The 18,869-nt window shown below is 46.1% G+C and overlaps 1 protein-coding gene and 1 long non-coding RNA gene across 2 annotated transcripts; both read left to right on the forward strand.

The window, feature by feature from the left end:
* The first annotated feature begins 2,050 nt into the window (after positions 1 to 2,050).
* LOC137316744 (histone H2A-like) lies at positions 2,051 to 2,484 on the forward strand. Its single transcript, XM_067980603.1, has one exon. It carries the CDS (start codon positions 2,051 to 2,053, stop codon positions 2,438 to 2,440), a length of 390 nt encoding a protein of 129 aa, XP_067836704.1. The 3' UTR covers positions 2,441 to 2,484.
* Positions 2,485 to 8,793: 6,309 nt separating this feature from the next.
* LOC137316764 (uncharacterized) lies at positions 8,794 to 17,699 on the forward strand. The gene is made up of 3 exons (XR_010961587.1): positions 8,794 to 9,096; positions 9,640 to 9,726; positions 16,356 to 17,699. It is a non-coding gene; the product is annotated as an uncharacterized lncRNA (long non-coding RNA).
* The last annotated feature ends 1,170 nt before the right edge of the window (positions 17,700 to 18,869 follow it).

Below are 18,869 nucleotides of genomic sequence, written 5' to 3' on the forward strand. Positions count from 1 at the left end.
TTAACGATTTGTCATTCTGTACCCCTAAATCCCTTTACACTTCGACTCCATTTAGACTCTTATTTTCCAAGCAGTATGTGGCCTCCTTATTCCCCCGAGCAAAATGCACCACCTCACACCTTTCTATATGGAAATTCAAAGGCCATTTGCACCGCCTTTCAGCAAGCTTATTAAAGTCAGTATAGATAATACCCCCTAAATTCATTACAAGCATTTAATACAGCATTACAACTAATGTTTTATCTATAAAATGTTCTCCATTCCCAGTTTTTCTAAATCCCACCCGTGCAATATAATGTGAAGAATGAGTTTATCTTCTGTCCCTCTCTCATCTGTAAACTTCAATGACCCGGGGTTTGGGGACATCTACTGGCCGGAAGCAGAACTGCAACAGTTCGGAACAAATTGCTGAAACCGGACAATGTGCAGTGTGAGCGTGTTTGTGATTGGTGGCAGGTATTAAATCTGATTGGTTTCTTCAGATATCCAATCAGATCGATAAAGGAAAAATATTGTGACATCAGTCCCAATCACAATCATTGTCTTCCCCCATCCCTCATTACCATTGGGCTGTGGGGCTGCCTATTTAATCCGAGCTCGGAGCGGATTTGGGTCATTTCTGGGTCTGAAATTGAGTTTGAAAATGCCTGAGGACAAGAAAGCAGCTCCCAAGAAGGGCGCCAAGAAAACCTTGAATAAAGCACCAGCCAAGGGCGGCAAGAAGCGGAGAAAGTCGAGGAAGGAGAGTTACTCCATCTACGTCTACAAAGTGATGAAGCAGGTTCACCCCGACACCGGCATCTCCTCCAAGGCCATGAGCATCATGAACTCCTTTGTGAACGATATTTTCGAGCGCATCGCGTGTGAGGCTTCCCGCCTGGCCCATTATAATAAACGGCACACCATCAGCTCCCGGGAGATCCAGACCGCCGTGCGCCTGCTGCTGCCCGGGGAACTGGCCAAGCACGCCGTGTCGGAAGGGACAAAGGCGGTGACCAAGTACACCAGCTCCAAGTAAAACTCCACAATGTACTGAAAAAAAATTAAACAAAGGCTCTTTTAAGAGCCACCCACAGTCTCTCTGAAGACGCTGTACCGCCACCTCTGCATGGAATCATTTTACTGTCGATAGTTTGATACTAACTATCTCTCTATAACTCATGTGTTTTTGTAGTTTCTCTTGAAATCTGGAAGATTCTCATAATCACAGCCCGGTTTAATCTGTGTGTCGCTTTTTTATTTAGTCCCAATAACCAAAAACGTGTCCCTGATCCTCTCATTCCCGTTCATTTTCCACCCCTTCCCCCGCATCTGCCCCTTCAGAGCCGTTTTAAGGGGGTGGATTAGACTTCAGTCATTTCATTCTCCTTTTCACGTTTGTTTGTTCATTATTCGGGAATATCACTTACAGAACCGCAATCCTTTGTAAAACAGCAGCAACCCTGAAAGGGACTTCACACCGAGTACAGAATAGTCTAAAGGATCTGTCACTGTTCGACTTCTTACACCAGGAGTCTCGGCTCCGGTTTCGATCGTGCTGCAGCTCCTGTGAACAGGGATCAATCCACAATCTGTGGTTTGTTACTTTTACAAAGATTGAGCTGGAATCTGTCCCGTTACAAAATGGGACTTTATTGGAGCCCGATTGAAAGCGAACGGTGAATGAAGCCGGATTTTAACCGGATTGTAAAAGATTCTGGAAGTTGTGATGGGAAATGTGGAACAACAGAGTAAAAGGAGAGAGATTTTTAAATCTTTGTCTTAAGGCGAGTTTTTTTTCCTAAATCCGCTTCTTGTGTTACAAATATATTGGCGGGCTTTTCAAATTTCAAAAAAACGGTTCAGTTCGGTATTTTCCGCCTTTTCTCATTGCCGGCTGTTGATTGGTGAATAAAACAGCTCTCTGAAAGGGCTATCCGTTGAACCAATGAGATTGAGGACAGATGGACCAATCACAATTGCCCCCACTCTACTCCTCCAGAAGGTATAAGAAGGGCGAGTGCGGGAGGATTTCTTCATTCTTTGTGAAAGTGTTTGTGAGATTGTGGAAATGTCTGGAAGAGGAAAAACCGGCGGTAAAGCTCGGGCCAAGGCCAAGTCTCGCTCATCCCGGGCCGGACTGCAGTTCCCTGTGGGCCGTGTTCACAGGCACCTGCGAAAGGGCAACTACGCTGAACGTGTGGGTGCCGGAGCCCCGGTCTATCTGGCTGCTGTGCTCGAGTATCTGACGGCTGAAATCCTCGAGCTGGCCGGCAACGCGGCCCGGGACAACAAGAAGACCCGCATCATCCCCAGACACCTGCAGCTGGCCATCCGCAACGACGAGGAGCTCAACAAGCTGCTGGGACGGGTGACCATCGCTCAGGGTGGGGTGCTGCCTAATATCCAGGCCGTGCTGCTGCCGAAGAAAACCAGCACTGTGAGCTCCAAGAGCAAATAAAGCGACCAAGATTTAATCTGATAACCCAAAGGCTCTTTTCAGAGCCACCCACTGTATTTATGAAAGGGCTGGTTACTGTCAGTCAAAGGACTTGATTCCGATTCGCGAAACTAACAATAACTTGTTAAATACAAATGATCCATATCGGTCTGTTGCAGTACTCGCTTCCGGACCGCAGATGTCGCCAACCTCCAATAGATTGAAATTTGCAGTTTGTCTGGTGAATGAGACAAAATACCAGAACCGTCAGAATTGTTAACTGGGTGGGTGGGATGCAGAAATACCAGGGACGCTTGTTATTATTTACCGTCCCATCCTCGGACAAGTCTGCCTCGGTTTGTTATTTTACCCAGATGTATACAACACATGCTGAATGTGCTGTTTATTGTATCAGCGATTGCTGAATTAAGAATGTGAGTGAAATTTGTGTTTGGATGTGAGTGAGGTATTTATTCTGTCCATGTCCGTCTGAAATCAGCTGCCCCCCTTTATACATTTCCCATTTAAGCAAATTTCTCACGGCCCTGCCATTTCAACCCAGGAGATCACAGCTCTTTCCATCGCCGATTTGGTGGCTCTGAAAAGAGCCTTTGTTGCACTTGGTGCTGAAGCCGGGTCGGGTTTAGGCGCGCTCCCCGCGGATGCGGCGGGCCAGCTGGATGTCTTTGGGCATGATGGTGACTCGCTTGGCGTGGATGGCGCACAGGTTGGTGTCCTCAAACAGCCCCACCAGGTAAGCCTCGCTGGCCTCCTGCAGGGCCATGACGGCCGAGCTCTGGAAGCGCAGGTCTGTCTTGAAGTCCTGAGCGATCTCTCGCACCAGGCGCTGGAAGGGCAGTTTGCGGATCAGCAGCTCGGTGGATTTCTGGTAGCGGCGGATCTCCCTCAGAGCCACAGTGCCGGGTCTGTAGCGATGAGGCTTCTTCACTCCGCCCGTGGCTGGAGCGCTCTTCCTCGCCGCTTTGGTAGCCAACTGTTTGCGAGGAGCTTTCCCGCCGGTCGATTTGCGCGCCGTCTGCTTGGTCCTGGCCATTTTCTGAACAGATCTCAACACAACCTGAGACACAAAGACTGTTAATACGGACTGCGCTCTGGGGCCGCCTTATAAAGGGTCTAAGGGGATCCGCCCCTGGCCTCTGATTGGCTTCAGTCCCACACCCAGTCAGGGAGGGATCGCCCCTGGACGATGATTGAACCGAGCTCTGTCAGTCAGACCGAAACGGCGGGAGATATTGGGCCCCAATTGGCTGAGCTGAAATTAATCTTCAATTTCAAAAAGCCCGCCAATTTCAGAGCATCAAATAACAGTTTCAAGAAAATCTCATTTCCCTCCAGCAATTTAAGAATCTCTCTCTTTATAATCTCCATTATTTCCCACTCCTCAGCTCAAATCTCAGGCTGTTTCACATTCCGGTTCATTCTCTGACCTGTCTGCAAAAGGGCGGGAATCAAGCCCCGGTCATTGTTTTCCGTAACGGGACAAAGTCCAGCTTCAATTTCAAAAATCCCGCCAGTTCCGGCCCGGTGAACCGCTCCTCAAACAGAAACTTCACATCGAACTGATAATTGAATGAGGGCAGGAAATAAAGACCGAGCAGAGAGGACACAGCGGGAGAGGGATTGAGGAGGGATTTTACTCTGAGCGGAGAATGTAATGTCTGCGGAAAGACTCTGTATCCCCGCCTGTTCATTTATACCGTGAAAGCGGGAATTCCGCTCCTTCTCTCGGGATGGCCGAGAACCCCGGCCGTTGTTTCTGATCTCCCTGTACCGAGTGTTGGGGAATCTCCCCATACTAATTAAATATCGGAAACTGATTCCCCATCCCGAGATCTTTCCTCTCCCCGTTCCCAGGTCAGTGCTCTCTCTGTGAGGCGGTGGGTGGCTCTTAGAAGAGCCTTTGTTTTGTGTTCGGTTTGAAAGGGTCGAGTTGTTCAGCCGCCGAATCCATAGAGAGTGCGGCCCTGCCGTTTCAGAGCGTACACCACATCCATGGCAGTGACCGTCTTGCGCTTGGCGTGTTCAGTGTAGGTGACCGCGTCCCTGATCACATTCTCCAGGAAAACCTTCAGCACCCCGCGGGTTTCCTCGTAGATCAGACCCGAGATCCGCTTGACACCGCCACGGCGAGCCAGGCGGCGGATGGCTGGTTTGGTGATCCCCTGGATGTTATCACGAAGCACTTTACGGTGCCGCTTGGCTCCTCCTTTGCCCAGTCCTTTGCCTCCTTTACCTCTGCCAGACATGATGATTCTTCATTCAAATCGCTGCTGAATGAATCACAAACTTATGCTGCTTCCGTTTTTATGCAGCCTGCCCCGACCTGACTGGAACAGACACAGGGTGAGAGAGGGAGTGGAGGAGACAGAATGAGATATTAAACAATTGTAAACAATTTTACAACACCAAGTTATAGTCCAGCAATTTTATTTTAAATTCACAAGCTTTCGGAGATTTTCTCCTTCCTCAGGCAAATGTTTCGAAACATTTGCCTGAGGAAGGAGAAAATCTCCGAAAGCTTGTGAATTTAAAATAAAATTGCTGGACTATAACTTGGTGTTGTAAAATTGTTTACAATTGTCAACCCCAGTCCATCACCGGCATCTCCACATCAGATATTAAACAGGGAGGGGAGGAGACAGAATGAGATATTGAACAGGGAGGGGAGGAGACAGAATGAGATATTGAACAGGGAGGGGAGGAGACAGAGTGAGATATTGAACAGGGAGGGGAGGAGAGAATCAGAGTGACGGACAGAGCGGAGAGCGGCCTCTGATCTTCCAGCTCCACCTCCAGCTTTCTCCACCCGCCAATTTCAAACCGTTTATCGATAATTGAACCGAAACACAGCGCTCCGCACAAACCCTTACAGACTCGGGATTCATATTCAAGGATTCCCAGAAACCCGGAGCTTTTAAATAAGCCCCGTTACAATTAACAGTCAGTAATATTCCTGCCTAAATACAATCCTTTCTATAACAAGTCAACCCTCCTCCTTTCATTTCAGTCCCAGACCCGATTCGATCTCCCCACACATCCCCTCCCAGACGGGTTCAGCAGTTTACAAACACTTTATTCCAGCTGATTTGGAGAATCTCATGTGTTGGGGTTTGAATTGTGATAGCTGCGGATCTCCGCCAGTTTTACCCTGTCACAGACTCTCGCCCGGAGTCTGTGAGAATAAATGAACTGGGACTGGATCCGAACACACGCCAGTTCCAGTGAGGCCTGGCCCGGACATCCCATTCTCTCTATTTTATTTCAGACAGTGGGGGTGGGGCGGGGATAGCGAATATCAGCGAGTCACCAGGACCCTGGGTTTATTTGAAATGATTTCTATCTGAAATCTGAGCCCGGACCCGGGACAGGAATCATCTGATTCCGGGATCAGCTCTTTTCTGAGAAACGTGGGTGGCTCTGAGAAGAGCCGTTGGGTTCAGATGGTCACAAGTTGCACTTGATTTTTTATTTCTTTTTGCCCACTGCTTTCTTGGGCTTTGCTGACTTCGGCTTGGGCTTGGCCCTCGGTTTTTCCACCTTCTTCGCCTTCGCCTTCACTGTCTTGGGGGTCTTGGGCTTCTTAGCCGCCGCTTTCTTCTTAATTGGTGATTTCGCCGCCTTTTTCGTGGTCGATTTCTTGACCGCTGGTTTCTTGGCCGTTAATTTCTTGACGGCTGTTTTTTTGGCCGCTGGTTTCTTTCCGGGAGATTTCTTGGTCACTTGTTTCTTCACCTTCTTTACCACTTTTGCCTGGGTTTCCTTCTTAGCGACTCTGAAGGAGCCCGAGGCGCCCGTGCCCTTGATCTGCACCAGGGAGCCTTTTTCCACATTTCTCTTGATACTTAATTTGATCTGGGACCGGAGCTTCTCCACATCCAGGCCTTTGGTAGCCAGAACCTTCTTTATCGCGGCCAGGGATATCCCCTTGCGATCCTTGCAATCCGCCACAATCTTGAGGATCTGTTCGCCCAACGGGGGACCGGTGGACTTGCGTCTGGGAACCGCCTTCTTCTTCTTCAGAGCTTTGGCTTGAACGGTGGCAGCGGCAGGAGGTGCCGTTTCGGCGGCTGCAGTGTCTGTCATGTCCGGGACTCTGTCGAAAATCTCTCTGACAGTCAGAGCTGGGTCAGAAATGAAACGAGAGGCGGCGGCACAGAGCAACTTAAAGGCACAGAGCGGACGGGGCGGAGACATCCTGCTCTCAGCTCCCGGCCCCTCCAGCCTCTCTGTGTTTCTCTCTCCTCTTAAACTCCCCGATTCCAATTCAAATCGGGCACTCCAGAGTCCCAGACTAGCCCCTCCCCATCTCTAACACCGGGATGTTTGCTGTCGATAAACTTTCACCGGAATTAAAAGCACCAGTTTCGATTGAAACCCGTTTCATTGCTGCACTGATCGCGCTCTCTCACCCGATCGCTGACATGATCTCCGTTTTTCGGCTGAAATCTTGAATTGATCTGAAACTTTACCTTAAATTTCCACTTCGGAGCTCGGCAGGGGAGGAGGGCGATCCTTTGACAGGGATTTTTTAAAATTTTACTCAAAAGGGACTCGGAAATCTGGCGATGAGACCGGCCACACAAACACAGTGACATTAATCTAACCCACCCGCCCCTTTAACACACTCTCTCTGACACACTGTTCACATCTTCACATTCACAGGACAAACTGTTCGCCAGATTGACAATTCCCGGGACAGGCTTTCCTCCCCGCTCGGCCTGTGCTGCAGATTCTCGGGGGTTAGTTGTAGTTTCCCAGCTCAGTAAATGTTAAACACTCTGAGGCCGGCGCTCCTCACAATGTCTGGTCCCCAGTTTCAGGGACAGGAGTCAATCACAGCTGTGGTTGTGATTATCCATATCTGGTTTTACATTATTACATTGTCTGCACACAGAAATATGTTTGGTTGAGGCGATAATACAAATAATCCGCTCTGGGCTCCTCCAGTCTCTCTGTCTTTCTCTCCCTCCTCCAAAACTGACTGACAGACAATAGTAACTGGTGTCCCATCCGTCCCATTCTAAACACCCAGAGACGGCCAGTTACTGAATAAATTCAACATTCATAGGCAGTCCAGTGTCAGACAGTTACAGGCTGTTTCTCTCCACCTTTCCTTACTCGACTGGAGACTGATAAATGCACCGTCAGACCGGCTCATACATAATAGAAGGGACAGTGACCGTCTCACCAACAGCACCGGAGGTCTGTTCACAGACACAGAATCAGTCTTTACCTTCCTACAGGGTGTTCATATTATGCTCAATGAAACTATCCCGCTCTCATGTACAGCGCTAGAGATAGAGAAATACAGACGGACAGATAAAGAGACAGACAGAGACAGGCAGACAGACAAAGTATCATTCTCACACTTCCTCTCAGTGTGTCCGTTTCACACTCAGCAAACAGTATCCCACCTTCGTGTACAGCGCCAGAGAGATACAGACAGGCAGAGTATCAGCCATACGCTTCCCATCAGTGTCTCTGTATCACGCTCAGCAGGACTATTCCACCTTCATATGTTGTACAAAAGAGAGAGAGAAACTGACCTGCAATGTCCCGTTTTCACCCAGTAACAAATTGGAAAATTCTCCATTCCAATTGCCATTCCAAGCTGGAGTGACAGAAGATGCAGTCTCATCTCTCACTGATATTATTTCAGAGACAGACACATTATTAATCCCACTCTCAGGGACAGTGTCACGCATTTAACCCTCTCTTGCATGTTGTACCCTCTGAAATTTTGCAGCTCAGGGCCCTTCTGTATTTCTCTCAGTGACCGAGAGTTTCACTCCGATTGAAATAAACTGGGACTGTAGCCGTCAGATATTAATCCTACACGGTCCCAGCAAATACACCGACTCCCACTTTCCTCCCATGTTTCTCCAGGATTGGTTCGAGGAATCCGGCCTCCAGATACGGAGTCACAAGTTTCTTTATCAGTAAAGGGATCAAGAATGAACAGAACCAATTGGCTCATTTCAGAGCCGCCCACTTTATCTCTGGAAGACTCTGTTCCATCAAAAGATTCCGAGAGAAACAGCAGGGATGGAAACATCCAGTTCAATAGTTAGAGATTGTAAAGTCAGTCTGGATTCCAGCGTTAGGCACTGGTGGAATCCCATCTGTTTCCCATTCTGGTGCCTGATCCTGCACTGCCTGTGGACCCCATTCCCTCTGACCTTTCCCCCAGACCCACTTCCTTTGCTCAGACTCTGAAAAATTCCAATTGGGGAAAGTTTCCATCGATTTTTGTATTGGGAATTAAACCAGATATCTGCGCATGCGTGACTCAGCCCCGCCCCCAGCGCTGATTGTGGTGAGCAGAAGAGCGCATGCGCGCTGCCCTCCCCCAGCTCGGCCTGTGGGCGCCATTCCCTCAGTGAGCGGAAGAAGATGGTTTAAAACAGCCGGGAATGGAGAGATCACGGCCCCCGGGGGAAGGGAGCAAAGAGCAGCCTCGTTACAGCAGCTCATCGCTTCGGGACCGTGTCCGCAGATGGGCTCAGAGATCGGCATTGAGTCCGGGGGAAGGTCAGGGGGAGTCCGGGGGCTGTTTGTAAGAGGCGGAGTGGATCAGGAACTGGTCCCGGAACATGGAGTGAGCGGGGGAAGGGAGAGGCCATTCTCGGGCTGTGTGTGAACAGGGTGTGTCCAGGGTAAGGGAGACAGAATGGGAAGAACCTGCTATTTAAAATCATTGCTGCTTTCTTTCCCCAAACCAGTAGTGAATGTTCCTGGTTTAGTTCCAGTCTCACCCTGTTACTGGACAATGAACAGTCAGGATGTGGGGAGTTATACAAACAGTATCTATTGCAGGCATCAAGTGAGAAGTGTGAAGGACACATTTTAAACAGCGGTTGTTTGGTTTCGGGTGAACGGTTAGTCCCATGGGAGAGGAGTTGAGAAACCTGACCTGTAGAAAGGTCCCTGCCCCATCGGGTAGTCCCATTCACTGATCAGTGCAGGGGTTGGGTTGTGTCTGGATGTCACTAAATTGTTTTAAAATCGTCCAGCACACCTGGTGTGGAGAAGCTGAGTGCTGCAGTACTGCAGTGGAGTCAGACATTGACACTGTTTCTATCACTGGTTTTCATTTGTGGATATTCAAAATGATCATTAACAGAGATATCAAACTGTTCACTTTTGTATTTTCTACCTCACCTGTTCCTGAGTAACAAGAGATAATTTTCTTTCTACAGGCAAATCCTTGAAGGATCCAGAATAAATGTGATGTTTCCTCCACCCGAGGCACAAGAAACAGTGCAGCCAGCTCCTTCTCACACACAGTAAGTACATTATCACTCACAGAGCACAGAGACACAGACAGGTCATCAGTTCCACAGTCTCAGACAGCAGAAGTAGTCAGTCCCACACTGATCTTAAATTCCAGAGACACATTTTCAATCCAACAGAGCAGGTGAAGTCGATACTGTTCCATTTCTCCCAAACTCAGTCCCGCTGACAGGGAAATACAAAAATCCCAGTCAAAATCACACTCTCAGATTGAAAGGCACTGTGTCAATCTCACAATTGGGCACCATTAAATACCAGATAGAAATCACACATGGTACCCGATTGAAAGGGACAGAATGAACCCCAATAATGTACCCTGAGATTCGAATTGAATACCACCCCACAACTCACACATGTGAGTTTAATACATGCAGTATCCATTCGAATAGTGTGTCATGAGATACAAATTGCAGACAAGTCCAAAACTCATGTAGAGTATCAGACTGAGAAATGCTGTGACAGTGTAACCTGAGAAACAAATTAGAAACCGGTTTATAATACACTCATAGTATGAGATGTAAAGATACAGTATCAAGTCTATTAGTGCACACTGAGATACACATTACATTCCAGCCCAAAAATCTCTCTCAATATTAGACTGAAAGACACAGTATCGATTACAATAGAACAGACTGAGCTACACATTATACACCAATTTAAAAATCACTATCAGTTTGTAATATATATTATCATTCACAATAGTACACAAAAAAATTGATTTAATAGTAGTCCAAAAAGCACACAAATTATCTGATTAAAAACCTCCAGCACGAAATCCTAAAGTTTATCCATATTTATCAATAAAATTAGAAAAACTATTTTAACATGAAGATATTAAAGCTACAGTATTGAACACCGTAATGTAATCTGAGAAAATAATTACAGACAGATACAGAATAAATCTCGCACTCATGTATGGTACCACAGTTGACAGAGAATGAATCCCACACTCTCATAATGTACCAGAAACTGGCAGATAAAGTATGAATCCCACACTCACACAGCATCAGAGACTGCATATATCGAATGAATCGCAAACTCAAACACACTACTGACAAGATACACAATGAATCCCACACAGTATCACGGACTGAGAGATACAAAATGAATCTCACAGTCACCTACATTAGTGCAGGCTGAGTTACAAATTAGGGACCAGTCCACAAATCTCAGTGTCAGATTGAAAGATACAGTACCAATTCCATTAGTGCAGACTGAGCTACATATTAATTATCAATACAAAAGACCAATGCAGATTCAGACTGAAATATACAGTATTCCATTTATGCAGACTGAGCTGCACATTGTATATAAGTTCAAAAATGTCACCATATCAGTTTGGAAGATACACTAAATCACAATTGTGTTCACATTGATGCAGATTTAATAGTAGCCAAAAAGTGCAGTGATTCTCTGATTATAACCTACAGCATCACATTTTAAAGTATATAATTATCTACCACTTAAACACTGGGAAAAATTATTTATACATTTATGTATTAAAGATACAGGTTTGAACGCCATGCTGTAAACTGAGATACAAATTAGATACAGATAAAGAATGAATCTCATACTCAGATCCAGTGCCAGAGACTGACATACAGAATGAATCCCTCAATCACACAATGTACCACTGACTGACAGATACAGAACGAATCCCACACTCACACACTGTAGCACAGACTGACAGATACAGTATATATATATCACTCATATACAGTATCAGAGATTGATGGAAATGGAATGAATGTCTCACTCACATACAGCACCAGACACTGACAGATATGGAATTAATCCCAAATTCACACACGGTGCCAGAGACTGACAGGAACAGAATGAACCTCATTCAGATACAGTACAAGGGACTGACATATATAGAATGAATCCCACACTCACACAAAGTGCCACAGGCTGACAGAATCAGAATGAATCACTAAGTCAAATCACTGCAGACTGAGTTACACATAACATGCCAGTCCAAAAATCTTAGTGTCAGATTGAAAGATAATGTATCAATTTCATTAGTGCAGACTGAGCCAAACATTATATAGCAGTCCAACACTGTCAGACCTTATCAGACTCAAAGATACAACATCAATTCCATTAGCATGTACTGAGCTACATGTTACACACCAGTCCAAAAATCTCATACAGCAACAGACTGATAGATACATTATCAATTCTATTAGTGCAGGCTGAGCTATATATTACATTCCAGTCCAAAAATCTCACAGTGTCAGACTGAGATACAGAATTAATTCCATTATTATAGACTGAGCTACACATTATATACCAGTTAAATAATTTCACCATGGACAGATTGAAAGGTACATTATCATTCACAACAGAGTTCAGAGATGAAGATGTAATACTACTCCAAAACTCACACACATTTTTTGATTAAAGAAAATCCAAAAGTGTATCAATATTTACAAATTAAACACTTGATAAAAAACTGCATATCCTTTAAAGTATTAAAGATATAGTTTCATATACAATAATATAAACTGAAATAAGAATACAGAATGAATCCAGACTTGCACATTGTCTCATAGACTGAATTATAGAATGAAACCCAGACTGAGATAAATTAGCTGAGACTGACAGATACAGAATGTATCCTAAACTCATATACAGTATCAGAGACTGACAGATACAGAATAAACCCCACATTTGCATGCAGCACCAGAGACAGACAGAAACAGAATGAATCCCACACTCACATACAGTACCAGAGACAGACAGATACAGAATAAACCCCATACTCATGTACAGTACCAGATACAGACAGGTACAGAATAAACCCCACACTTATATACAGCACCAGAGACAGACAGAAGCAGAATAAACCTGACATTCGCATACAGTACCCGTTACAGACCGATACAGAATAAACCCCACACACGTACAGTACCACAGACTGACAGGCACAGAATGAATCCCACAATCACACACAGTACCAGAGACTGACAGATACAGAATAACCCTCATTCATATACAGTACCAGAAACAGACAAATAAAGAATAAACCCCACACTCATTTGCAGTACCAGAGACAGACAGATACAGAATGAATCCCAAATTCACATACAGTACCAGAGACTGACAGATACAGAATGAATCCCAAATTCACACAAGGTACCAGAGACTGACATATACTGAATAAACCCCACATTCACATGCAGCACCAGAGACAGACAGATACAGAATGAATCCCAAATTCACATACAGTACCAGAGACTGACAGATACAGAATGAATCCCAAATTCACACAAGGTACCAGAGACTGACATATACTGAATAGACCCCACATTGAAACAGTACCAGAGACAGAGAGACACAGAACAAAAAACACACTCATTTCCAGTATCAGAGACAGACAGATACTGAAAAACTCCAAACTCATGTACAGTGAGACTGACAGACACAGAATAAACCCCACACAGGTACAGTACCACAGACTGACAGGCACAGAATGAATCCCACACTCACACAGTACCAGAGACTGACAGATGCAGAATAAACCCCACACTCATGTACAGTATCTGAGACTGACAGAAACAGAATAAACACAACACTCACACACAGCACCAGAGACTGATAGGCACAGAATGAATCCCACACTCACACACAGTACCAGAGACTGACAGATACAGAATAAACCCCACACTCACACACAGCACCAGAGACTGACAGATACAGTATATACCCCCCACTCATATGCAGCACCAGAGACTGACAGATAGAGAATAAACCCCACACTCATATGCAGCACCAGAGACAGACAGATACAGTATATACCCCCCACTCATATGCAGCACCAGAGACTGACAGATACAGAATAAACCCCACACTCATATACAGTACCAGAGACTGACAGATACGGAATGTGTGAATTTGGGATTCACAGTATCAGAGACAGACAGATACAGAATAAACCCCAAACACATCTACAGTATCAGAGACACACAATTACAGAATAAACCCCACACTGACACACAGTTCCAGAGACTGACAGATACAGAATAAACCTCACACTCATGTACAGTATCAGAGACTGACTTATACAGAATGAATCTTATACTCACACACAGTACCAGAGACTGACAGATACAGAATAAAGCCCAACCTCATATACTGTACCAGAGACAGATAAATACAAAATAAACAACAAACACATCGACAGTATCGGAGATAGATGGATGCAGAATAAATCCCACACTGACACACAGTACCAGAGACAGACATAGACAGAATAAACCCCACACTCATATACAGTACCAGAGACTGATAATTACAGAATAAACCCCACACTCACACACAGTACCAGAGACAGACAGATACAGAATGAAAGCTGCACTCACACACAGTACCAGAGACAGACAGATACAGAATAAAACCTACACTCACACACAGTACCAGAGACTGACAGATACAGAATAAACCCCACACTCACACACAGTACCAGAGACAGACAGATACAGAATAAAACCTACACTCACACACAGTACCAGAGACTGACAGATACAGAATAAACCCCACACTCACACACAGTACCAGAGACAGACAGATAAAGAATGAATCCAACACTCACACACAGTACCAGAGACAGACAGGCACAGAATAAACCCCACACTCACACACACTACCAGAGACAGACAGGCACAGAATAAACCCCACACTCATACACAGTACCAGAGACTGAAAAATACAGAATAAACACCAAACTTTTGTACAGTATCAGAGACTGACAGATACAGAATAAACCCCAAAATCATGTAAAGTGCCAGGTAAAATTGTTTGGTTCGTGAGTGTCTGTAAATGAAGGAAACATGGTGTCTGGTAAGGGAGTGTCTATACATGAAGGAAAAACGGTGAAGGGTCAGGGAATATCTATAAATGAAAGAGAAATGGTGACAGGTCAGGGATTGTCCATGAATGAAGGTGAAATGGTTTCTGGTAAGGGAATATTATAAATGGGAGAAGACATGGTGACAGGTCAGGGAGTGTCTAAAAATGAAGGCGAAATGGTGACGGGTTACGGAGTGTCCATAAAGGAGGGAGAAATGGTGACAGGAGGCAGAGTCTGTAAATGATGGAGAAATCGTGACTGGTCAGGGGGTGTCTGTAAATGGAGGAGGAATGTTGACTGGTCCGGGAGTGTCTGTAAATGAAGGAGAATTGTTGACAGGTCAGGTCGTGTCCATATCTGAAGGAGAAACAGTGATGGGTCAGGGAGCGTCTATTAATGAAGGGAAATGCTGACGGGTCAGGGAGAGTTTGTAAATGAAGGAGAAATGCTGAAGGGTCAGAGAGCGTCTATAAATGTAGGAGAAATTGTGTTTGATCAGAGAATGTCTGAAAATTAAGGAGGAATGGTGATTGGTCAGGGGGTTTCTGTAAATGAAGGAGGAATGGTGATTGGTCAGGGGGTGTCTGTAAATGAAGGAGGAATGGTGATTGGTCAGGGGGTGTCTGTAAATGAAGGCGAAATGGTGACTGGTCAGGGGGTGTCTGTAAATGAAGGAGGAATGGTGATTGGTCAGGGAGTGTCTGTAAATGAAGGCGAAATGGTGACTGGTCAGGGAGAGTCTGTAAATGAAGGAGGAATGGTGATTGGTCAGGGAGTGTCTGCAAATGAAGGCGAAATGGTGACTGGTCAGGGAGAGTCTGTAAATGAAGGAGGAATGGTGATTGGTCCGGGAGTGTCTGTAAATGAAGGCGAAATGGTGACTGGTCAGGGGGTGTCTGTAAATGAAGGAGAAATGGTGACTGGTCAGGGGGTGTCTGTAAATGAAGGAGAAATGGTGACTGGTCCGGGAGTGTCTGTAAATGATGGCGAAATGGTGACTGTCAGGGAGAGTCTGTAAATGAAGGATGAACGGTGATTGGTCAGGGAGTGTCTGTAAATGCAGGAGAATTGTTGACAGGTCAGGTCGTGTCGATATCTGAAGGACAAAAAGTGATGCGTCAGGGAGTGTCTATTAATGAAGGGACATGCTGACGGGTCAGGGAGAGTTTGCAAATGAAGGAGAAATGCTGAAGTGTCAGGGAGCGTCTATAAATGTAGGAGAAATTGTGTTTGATCAGGGAGTGTCTGAAAATGAAGGAGAAATTGTGATAGGTCAAGGAAAATCTTTAAATGAAGGAGAAATGGTGACTGGTCAGGGAGAGTCTGTCGCCAAAATTGGGAGATATCACATATGGACGGCATACAGGCAGCTATGGGGAGGGACATTGTGTGGAAATGAGGGGCAGAGCATATACACACAGCCAGAGTCAGCATATTCAGGAGAGGAGAGGGGAATCAGTGAGTGTAGAACTGAATCCAACCAGAGTCAGCAACTTCAGGGGAGGAGAGGGAGGGGAACCAGTGAGTGTAGAACTGAACCCAGTCAGAGTCTGGATCTTCAGGAGAGAGAGAAAACTTGAATAGAAGGAAAAATGTTGGAGGTGGTGCGATGGGTTTGGGTTTCAGCAGAGGGAGGAGGGTGAGTGTGTGGGACGGGGATTTACAGTCTGTGGGAATGAGCGGGAAGAATGTTCCATAGAAACTAGAATTGTCTGTTCTGAATTTCTATCCTGTATTCACAATGAGGACTTTTGTTGTCTCCTTTTACAGGGTATTAGAAAGGGTGGATTTGCAGACGGGAAACTCAAACCAAACATCACGTCAACATCTGACTCCATTCACCAGCACCTGAAGATTATCGGCCTTAAAATAGAGGAGAAATGTTGATCTGTTCTATCTGTGGGAAAAGATTTCAATCATCACTCTGACTGCAATAGCAGCGAGACACACACACCCGATTGAGAGTGTTCCAGTGCACTGACTGTGGGAAGAGCTTTCACCGGTTCCACAGCCTGAACAAACATCATACCATTCACAGTGGGGAGAAACGAGACACGTGTTCTCTGTGCAGACAAGACTTCCACTGATCGTCCAATGTGGAGAGACACGAGGACACCCGCAGCATAGAGAAACCGTGCAAATGTGGGGACTGTGGGACGGGATTCAGTTACTGGTCCCGGCTGGAAACTCATCGACGCAGACACACTGGAGAGAGGCCGTTCACCTGCTCCGTGTGTGGGAAGGGATTCACTCAGTCATCCCACCTCATTGAACATCAACTTGTTCACACTGATAAGAGACTTTTTAAATGTTCTGTCTGTGAGAAGAGCTTTAAAAGAAAAAGTGATCTGCTGACACACCAACGCACTCACACTGGGGAGAGGCCGTTCACCTGCTCCGTGTGTGGGAGCGGATTCACTCAATCTTCCCACCTCATTGAACATTAAATTGTTCACACTGATAAGTGTCTTTTTAAATGTTCTGTCTGTGAGAAAAGCTTTAAAAGTAAAAGTGATCTGCTGACACACCAACGAGTTCACAGTGGGGAGAGGCCGTTCACCTGCTCTGTGTGTGGGATGAGATTCACTCAATCATCCCACCTGCTGAGTCACCAGCGGGATCACATGTGATTCCAGGAGTTGGATTCTGCTGTTATTGCTGATGTTAATCACATCCAGGACTGAACCATGTTCATTCTGACAGTTGGGGGTTGTTTCTGATGTTAATAATCCCTTTCACTGGGCTGGAGTTCAGTATTCTGTACAAGTGTCAAATGAATCAGCTTTCTTTCAAACAAAGTGTTTCTAGTCCTTCATATCTTGATGATAAGAATCATAGAAGTTTACAACATGGAAACAGGCCCTTCGGCCCAACATGTCCATGTCGCCAACCTCCAATAGATTGAAATTTGCAGTTTGGTGAATGAGACAAAATACCAGAACCGTCAGAATTGTTAACTGGGTGGGTGGGATGCAGAAATACCAGGGACGCTTGTTATTATTTACCGTCCCATCCTCGGACAAGTCTGCCTCGGTTTGTTATTTTACCCAGATGTATACAACAGATGCTGAATGATCAGTTGTTTATTGTGTCAGCGATTACTGAATAAAGAATGTGTGAAATTTGTGTTTGGATGTGAGTGAGGTATTCATTCTGTCCCTGCCCGTCTGATATCTGCTCCCTCCCCTTTATACATTTCCGGTTTAAGCAAATTTCTCACGGCCCTGCCATTTCAACCCAGGAGATCACAGCTCTTTCCATCGCCGATTTGGTGGCTCTGAAAAGAGCCTTTGTTGCACTTGGTGTTGAAGCCGGGTCGGGTTTAGGCGCGTTCCCCGCGGATGCGGCGGGCCAGCTGGATGTCTTTGGGCATGATGGTGACTCGCTTGGCGTGGATGGCGCACAGGTTGGTGTCCTCAAACAGCCCCACCAGGTAAGCCTCGCTGGCCTCCTGCAGGGCCATGACGGCCGAGCTCTGGAAGCGCAGGTCTGTCTTGAAATCCTGAGCGATCTCTCGCACCAGGCGCTGGAAGGGCAGTTTGCGGATCAGCAGCTCGGTGGATTTCTGGTAGCGGCGGATCTCCCTCAGAGCCACAGTGCCGGGTCTGTAGCGATGAGGCTTCTTCACTCCGCCCGTGGCTGGAGCGCTCTTCCTCGCCGCTTTGGTAGCCAACTGTTTGCGAGGAGCTTTCCCGCCGGTCGATTTACGCGCTGTCTGCTTGGTCCTGGCCATTTTCTGAACAGATCTCAACACAACCTGAAATACAGAGACTGTTAATACGGAGTGCGCTCTGGGGCCGCCTTTTAAAGTGTCTAAGGGGATCCGCCCCTGGCTTCTGATTTGCTGACGACCAACACCCTATCAGGGAGTGACCGTCCCGGGACTGTGATTGGCAGGTTTGAACCGCGCTCTGTCAGTCAGACCGAAACGGCGGGAGTTATTGGGCCCCAATTGGCTGAGCTGAAATAAATCTTCAATTTCAAAAAGCCCGCCAATTTCAGAGCATCAAATAACAGTTTCAAGAAAATCTCATTTCCCTCCAGCAATTTCAGAATCTCTCTCTTTATAATCTCCATTATTTCCTTCTCCTCAGCTCAAATCTCAGGCTGTTTCACATTCCGGTTCATTCTCTGATCTGTCTGTAAACGGGCGGGAATAAAGCCCCGGTCATTGCTTTCCGTAACGGGACAAAGTCCAGCTTCAATTTCAAAAATCCCGCCAGTTCCGGCCCCGTGAACCGCTCCTCAAACAGAAACTTCACATCGAACTGATAATTGAATGAG

This window comes from Heptranchias perlo, unplaced genomic scaffold (genome assembly GCF_035084215.1).
Source record: "Heptranchias perlo isolate sHepPer1 unplaced genomic scaffold, sHepPer1.hap1 HAP1_SCAFFOLD_60, whole genome shotgun sequence".
Lineage (NCBI taxonomy): Eukaryota > Metazoa > Chordata > Chondrichthyes > Hexanchiformes > Hexanchidae > Heptranchias > Heptranchias perlo.

Bases quoted from the DNA above. Each gene is read 5' to 3' on its own strand.
- LOC137316744 (XM_067980603.1), top strand. From the start codon at position 2,051: ATGTCTGGAAGAGGAAAAACCGGCGGTAAAGCTCGGGCCAAGGCCAAG.